The 8,157-nt window shown below is 37.8% G+C and overlaps 1 protein-coding gene across 1 annotated transcript in view; it reads right to left on the reverse strand.

Annotated features, from left to right (window-relative positions):
- Positions 1-7,828, reverse strand: part of LOC149143861 (uncharacterized) — a 135,189-nt gene extending 127,361 nt beyond the window's left edge. Inside the window, exon 1 of the mRNA XM_089451968.1 lies at positions 7,697-7,828. Within this exon, the coding sequence (XP_089308094.1) occupies positions 7,697-7,828 (132 nt within the window). The remainder of the gene's footprint in view (positions 1-7,696) is intronic.
- Between the last annotated feature and the right edge of the window lie 329 nt (positions 7,829-8,157).

Here is an 8,157-nt window from a genome sequence, read left to right on the forward strand (position 1 = left end):
CTAGTTAGGAAGATCAAAGCTCTTTTTGATGTTGTAGCCAATTTTCATATGATGTCATAGCCAGTTTTCATGTTGATGTCGTAGCATGTTGTCGTGTGATGTTGTCACCTCAAGAAGTTGTATTGGGCCAAGATCGAAAGGTTTTGAGTGAAGATCGAAGTCTTTCAAAGAATATTGAAGTCTTTAAGGAAAGGTGGAAGTTTCTGGGTCAAAGAAAGTGCTACCACCGTTGCTACTACTGCTAGGTCAAGAAGGATCATTTGCGAGAAAGGAAGAATGTTGACTTGGTGTGCAGGAAAATTTGTGTCAAGGCCAAGAGTCTTGGTATATATCCGGAAAAATATTGAAGGAAGAATTATTGACTAGGTTTTCCCCTAGAGAGGGGTTTTTCCCTGCTTGTGAGCCTACATCTAGTGTCCATTGTTTTATGTGTTATTTCTTCGGTAATTTCTTGATGAACTAAAAGAAAGAAGATATAAAGAAACATAATAACAAATCAAGAAAATCACAAGTAATTATCAAGAATAAGAAAATATTTCTGCCTTTCTAATTTCCTAACAGTATTTAAGGAGAATGAAGAGTGAAAAATAAGTGATTGAGAGGAAACTGTGATGATATATGGAAAAAAATAAAAATCTCTTGCAAACCCATATGTTGATTTATTTCTTCTTTGCAGTTATTTAAGGTGTTTAGTTGTTACAAACTTGAAAACACGATGTAAATTTTGTTATATTTTCTCTCTCTCTCTCTCTCTCTCTCTCTCTCTCTCTCTCTCTCTCTCTCTCTTTCACATTACTGGTGCTATGTTGGTTTTTTCCAATGCCTTTTGATGCAGGAGCATCCAACTGAAAGGCGACAACTAGAATTGACTTCTTCTACTAAAGAGAAGAAGATATTTGTGAATTTTATTTCATTTTTGTTTTTATTTAAATTTGGGCTCACACAACCACTGTCATTTAAAATTAAAGAAACAATAAATTAAGATTAGTTAAATACTAAGAATTTGTTTCAAGAAATTGTCAGGTAACTAGAATACAGTTTCTCAACTATGAGGAAACACTGGAAAGGTGTAAAAGCCAATCAAGATCCCCATTGTGAGGGTCTACCGTTTTTTAGGAGAAAGAAAAGAGTTATAAATTGCATTGAATATTTTGTGTTTACGTTAAAGCAATTTGAATACAGATTTCTTGTATAAGTAAAGTGATTCTTTTTTTGTGCATGAGTGATGAAATTGTAATTAAGATATGACTGTGAGACTTTGATAATTAGGCAAACTACAAAATCTCCAAGCAGAACAACATTAAAGACATTTCATGAAGAATAGTGTACTGGAACATAAACTACAATTAAAGCAAACCCAACAAAGATCATATGCCTCAAATTTAAATCACATGTACATTTACAAATAATATTCAAGCATTGTCTTGTACAATTTGTTTCTATTTCTTTAAATAGTCTTATATATGTTCTAAATCAAATAGCAAAGAAAATTGATAACCAAGAAGAAAACCATCGAACCTCCAAGAGTTTAAATTTACATACAAAATCTAGTTCGAAAGTGAGGGTTTGTACCCTGCCTTTTGAAGACATATAGACCATGACCAAAACCCCAATGGGTTTTTCTACTTTACACAGGTAAAAAAACAGGCCAATTACGCAAGGGTCCTACCCTATTCCAAGTCACAAAATACCAAGGAAGGGGCAGTGGAATAGAGTTCTCCCAAGTTCGAGACTTGCACATAACAACCAATAACCAAAAAAATCTTTCAAAAACAAGGTTGATTAGTTGAAATGAAGTGACGAAGAATAGCAGAAAGAGGGAAGAAACAATAACTTACTAGAAGAAGCCTAACCCCGAGTTAGAGGACGAGGAACTAGTGCCATAATAAGAGGGTTTCAACCAAACAAAAGAAATCAATAGATTTTACCTGCTCACCAAGGAGCCTGACAGTGAGAACGCGAAAACAAGGTTTAGCAGTGGAAACCAGAATAAGAAATTACCTGTGCAAAGTTTGTTGAGCCTCCCTTGGAAATGGTAAAAGAAAACCCTATTGATACATAGGAAAATGATCAAGAAAAAGCCAAAATCAATAACCACAGAGAACATAATACAATGGAACATAAACCAGGCAATTGAAGTAATAAAATTGCAGTGTTATCAATCAAATTGATACCTCAATGAACCAACAGAGATTCTACAAGAAAATATCAAGATATCGCTTACACACAGTCGAAGGACCGAACTGAACAAACAAGTAGCGATGAAAAACGAAAATGAAAGAAGTGTAAACCCTAAACCCTTAATCAATTCAACTTAGTTTTGAAGGCCAACCACGGTTACGAAACCAAGGCTCAGTACAAGGTGTACGGTAAAATTAATTGCAATAAAGAATTTCAATTAATATCCATTACCATAAACAAAAGATATCTGCAGGGGTTAAGTCGCATACTTAACACTTCTTCCTCTAAGTTCGCCACCAATTTTGGTATCAGAGCAAGTTTCTCTTCTCAGTAAGGATGGAGGTAGGAAGAAGAGGCTGAGGCAGAGCCATCAGGGAAGTAGTAGATGAATGGATATGGGAAAAGATCAGAACATTGTCTGCATGTTTGGTAGCAATGGTGGCAGGAAGGCATAGAGATCCTGAAGGTGGAGATGATAGTGAGGAAGAAAACGCAACAACGACAGATGGGTCAGAAGAAGAAGGACCAGAGATTAACTGTTAAAATAAGATTTGATGGCTAGCAGCAAGCCAAGACCAAAGCTTTCTAACTACGATGGCAGCTTGTCCATAGAGGCATTGTTGGACTGGATAAGTGAGTTAGCTAAATACTTCGAATATGAAGAAATCAATGAAGATAGCAAGATCAGGTTTGTTGTTACTGAGTTGAAGGGACACACAGCACTGTGGTGGGACAATGTGTAGGAAGAAAGGAGGAGATCGAATAAGCCATTGATTAAAAAATGGGACAAAATGATTGCAAAGCTGAAGAGAAAATTTATGCCTAAGGATTACCAAATTGCCCTCTACAGACAGGTGCAGAACCTGAGACAAAGAATGATGATTGTAAAGGAATATACTGAAGAATTTTATAAAGTAAATCTAAGAGCTAAGTATGCTGAAGATACCCCTGAGAAAACATCGAGTTTTGTAAATGGCCTACGAATGGAATCCTAGACGAAATTAGTATTTTTTCCCCTAAGACTATAGAGGAGGCATATCAGAGTGCTTTAGTGGCAGAAGAGAAGATCACCAGGAAACAGAATGCAAGAAGAGGACGTGATTCTGGTAGAGGAAGAGGAAAGTCCTTTGGCAGAGGTAGGATTGCCAAGAGAAATGAAGAGGGAAACAGTTCAAAGACTTCAGGATAGACTGAGACGGAAGGTAACACTAGAGGAGGAATGCCATACCAATAGGGAAGAGGCAGAGGAAATGCCTATCAGTGTTACAAGTGTCACAAGTGGGGACACAGGTCTTTTGAATGTCCTAAAAATGAACAAGTTGGACAGAGGGGAGCGTATGTTGCTCAACCTGATGTAGTAGAGGCACCACCACAATAGGTGGAAAATATTCCTGAAATAGGAGAAGCCTTGGCGTTGAACAAGGTTTTGTTAAAGCCAACTAAGGAAGTGACTAATCTCACATAGAGAAAAGCTTTGTTCCAGACTGTTTGTAAATCACATCGAAAATGATGAAAATTAATTATAGATAATGGAAATACTGATAACCTGGTAGCTAATAAAATGGTGGAAAAATTGGGTTTGAAGAAGCTGAAGCACCCAAATCCATATAAGGTGTATTGGTTGCAGAAATGACACCAACTACTAGTTGATGAACATTGCGAAGTGGAGTTTCATATCGGCAAGTACAAGGACAAGGTGACTTGCGATATTATGTCGATGGACGTGTGCCATATTCTGCTAGGCAAACCATGGTAGTATGATAGGAAGGTCATCCATGACGGGGAAAAGAATTGTTATAGGTTTGTTAAGAATGGGATAAAGCATAAGTTATTTCCTATGAAGGAAGAGGATACTACAAAAACTAGTGGAGCAAAAGCATTACTAATAGGTGGAAAGGAGTTTCTACAACAGATTGAGGATAATAGGTAAACTATGTAGTTGTGCGAAGGCCAAGAACGGTATTGATACATACTGAAATTACTGATTTGCCTATAGAGATATAGGACATGCTGCAGGAGTTTAGTGATATTGTGGTATATGATCTACAAGACAAATTGCCACTAAAGCGGAGCATTGGTCACCATATTGCTTTCATCCCGGGAGTCTGAAAGATAATGAGGAAATCGGGAATCAGGGGTAGGAGTTGTTGGATAAAGGGCTGATTCGGGAAAGTCTGAGTCCTTGTGTTGTTCCGACTATTTTAACTCCCAAAAAAGGAGGTGAGTGGTGGATGTGCACTGATTCAAGGGCAATAAAAAAAATTACTATCGGGTACAAGTTTCTTTTACCTCGAATGGATGATATGATGGCTTTTCTGAGTGGAGCGGCATATTTATCAAAGATAGATTTGAAAAGCGGCTATCACCAAATCAGGATTCGGGAAGGTGACGAGTGGAAGACAGCTTTCAAGATCAATGAAGGCTTATATGAATGGTTGGTCATGCCATTTGGACTGAGCAATGCCCCCAGTACATTCATGTGTTTGATGAACGAGACGCTGAAATAATTCATTGGAAAATTTGTGATTGTATATCTTGATGATATACTTATATTCAACAAAACGAAAGAAGAGCATTTTCGACATGTCAGGTATGTATTAGAAAAATTGCAGCAAAATAGATTGCTGATAAATTTTAAAAAATGTTATTTTTTCAAGAAAGAATTGATTTATTTGGGATTTTTGATTTCTGAGAATGAGTTAAAGATGAATCTGGAGAAGGTTGCAGCCATACTTAGTTGGCCATCTCCCAATAGTTTGTTTGAGGTGAGAAGTTTTCATGGATTGGCGAGTTTCTATCAAAAATTTATTAAAACTTTCAGTGGAATTTTTGCACCCATGGTGGACACCATTAAAAGGGAAAATCATCCTTTTCATTGGATAGAGTCGGCAAAAAGGAGTTTTCAGCTACTGAAAAAGAAGATCACTGAAAAACCAATTCTAAGATTACCAAACTTTAGCAAACTTTTTCAAGTTCATTGTGATGCCAGTGGGACAGCCATTGGTGCAGTACTCAGCCAAGAAGATAAGCCAATATCCTATTTCAGCAAGAAGTTAAATGAAAGTAGGCAGAAGTACATGTCTTATGACAAAGAATTTTATGCAGTCGTCCAAGCATTGAAACATTGTAGACATTATTTACTAGCTAATAAATTTGTCTTATTTTTAGACAATTCTGCATTACAGTGCATCATGCACTAGCATAAGCTGAACCATAAACATGCAAAGTGGGTGGAGTAATTGCATAGTTTTACATTTGTTTTGAAACATATCAGCGGTCAAGCCAACAAAGTGGCAGATGCATTAAGTAGGAGGAATTTGATCCTTCAAGAAAGTACAATACAAGTATTAGGATTCAAACATCTTAAGGTCCTGTATGAAATGGATGCAAATTTTAAGGAAGCCTATGAAGCATGCCAAATCCATTGTTAAGGGATAATAGCCCATGGTTAGACTATAATATGTCGGAGGGGTTATTGTTCAAGGGAGGACAATTGTGTATTTTGGAATGTTCTATGAGAGAGAACTTGATCCAAGAAAAGCACAGTGGAGGTTTAGCCAAACATTTTGGCATAGACAAGACTTTGGATTAGTTGAGCTAGTTTTACTATTGGTCGAAGATGCGTAAAATTGTACAAAGGTTCGTGAATAAATCAAAAGTGTCTTAGCATGCAAAGGGATAGCACCAGTATGCAGGCTTGTATACACCCTTACCCATTTCGAATAGACCATGGAACTCAATCAGTTTTGAAGTTGTCTTAGGTCTATTGAAGACACAGTGGGGATTTGATTCTATCATGGTGGTGGTGGATCATTTCACCAAGATGGCACATTTCATTCCAAGCAAAAAAATCAATGATGCCACACATGTGGCACACTTGTTCTTCACAAAGATAGTCAAATTACATGGCTTGTCGAAGTTTATTATCTCGGACAGGGATATAAACTTCACAAGTCATTTCTAGTGAACCTTATGGAAAACGTTAGACACCAAACTGAACTTCAACTCAACTTATCACCCGTAGACCGATGGGAAAACCAAAGTTGTGAACCGAAGTCTAGGAAATCTGCTAAGGAGTCTGGTTGGTGAAAATTCCAGACAGTGGGATCATGTGCTTGCATAAGCGGAATTTGCTTATAATGATTTGCCCAATAGAAGCACGGGCAGAAGCCCTTTCCAAATCCTATATGTAATGCATCCATGTGGAGTATATGAATTATGGGATCTGGGTTAGTTGGAGTGCAGGAGTGCTGATGGTGAGGATTTCGCAAAGGCAATCAATGATCTACATGAACAAGTAAATTGAAGTTACAGGACAGCAACCAAAATTATAAGCAGAAAGTAGATTTGAAAAGGTGGGAGGTACAGTTTGAAGTAGGAGACCTGGTACTGGCACACTTGCGCAAGGAGAGGTTTCCAAAAGGAGAATACAACAAATTGAAAATGAAAAAGATTGGGCCTTGCAGAATCCATTGGAAGTTTTCTACAAACGCTTATGAGTTGCATTTACCTCGAGGTATAGGAATCTTTCCCATTTTTAATGTGGAAGATCTGTACCCTTACATTACTATTAATGAAGAAGATAGTTCGGAGAGATGAACATGAGACACCAAAAATGAGGAAGAATCTTGGATTAAACAAATGCCTCCAGCAAAGCCTTTAGAGATCGAACAGATCCTAGACACACAGGTGGCTAGACGGACTCGAAAGAAGGAATATTTACAGTCACTGGTCAAATGGAAGAACCATAATATTGAGGATAGTTCTCGGTTGGATGCTGGCCAGATTCAAAGTGCCAGGTACTCTATTGAAGAGCTCATAGATAGGAGCCATGAGTTTAATTTTCCTTGGGAGCCTGATGCAGGAGCATCCAACTGAAAGGCCACAGCTAGAATTGACTTCTTCTGCTAAAGAGAAGAAGAGATTTGTGAATTTCATTTCAATTTTTTTTATTTAAATTTGGGCTCACACAACCATTGTCATTTAAAATTAAAGAAACAGTAAATTAGGATTAGTTAAATACTAAGAATTTGTTTCAAGAAAATGTTAGGTAACTAGAAGACAGTTTCTCAACTGTGAGGAAACACTGGAAAGGCATAAAAGCGAAACCAGATCCCCAATGTGAGGGCCTATCGTTTTTTAGGAGAAAGAGAAGAGTTATAAATTGCATTGAATATTTTGTGTGTACGTGAAAGAAATTTAAATACAGACTTCTTGTATAAGTAAAGTGATTCTTTTTCTGATTCTATCAATTTGTCATCGGACTAATCGGTGAGGGAGAAATGAAGGCGAAGCTGAGAAGGACGATGGTGAGTTAGGGTTTCGGGACAGGAACAGGCATCCCCTCGTGGACCTGCTCCTAGCAGGTGCAGGATACCTCGCGCGCACCTGCAAGAACCACGCAACAGATCAATACCAAATAAAAAAAGAGCAGAAATCACTGAAAATAGACCAGACTGTGAAGAATGACGGAAGCAAGCGGGGGGGGAGAGATCCCCTCCTACAAGGAGATTACAGCAAGGGAATCAAGCCGCATCAGGGCAAATGGAGGACCTAGAAATCGCAGAAAAAACGCGCCGGTGATGGGAGAAGTATGGCAGGCGAAGACAGGGAACAAATGTTTGCCGCAGGCAACCAAAAAACCCATGTTTGTAATTCCAAACAATAAATTAGAAGAGTACAGAGGCTATATGAAAGATCATGCACTTATCTGCAAATTTATAGGAACTTGGCTATCTGAGAAAGATCTGATGAAATGGATACAACAAAAGTGGAAACCTAAAGGTCATATAAACCTTAAATTGGGGGCAGGGGGTTTTTTCACAGTAGTATTTACAAATCTAGAAGATAAGGAGAGGGTTTTTGAAGAAGGTCCTTATTTTTTCAACAATGCAGGATTATTCATGAGGCAATGGGAAGAATGTTATAACTAGTTTGGGTCAGATTATTTGGGCTTCCGATAGAGTTTTGGGACCT

Source organism: Pinus tabuliformis, chromosome X (assembly GCF_031772625.1).
Source record: "Pinus tabuliformis cultivar Carrire ecotype Pingquan chromosome X, CPIR1, whole genome shotgun sequence".
Taxonomy (NCBI): domain Eukaryota; kingdom Viridiplantae; phylum Streptophyta; class Pinopsida; order Pinales; family Pinaceae; genus Pinus; species Pinus tabuliformis.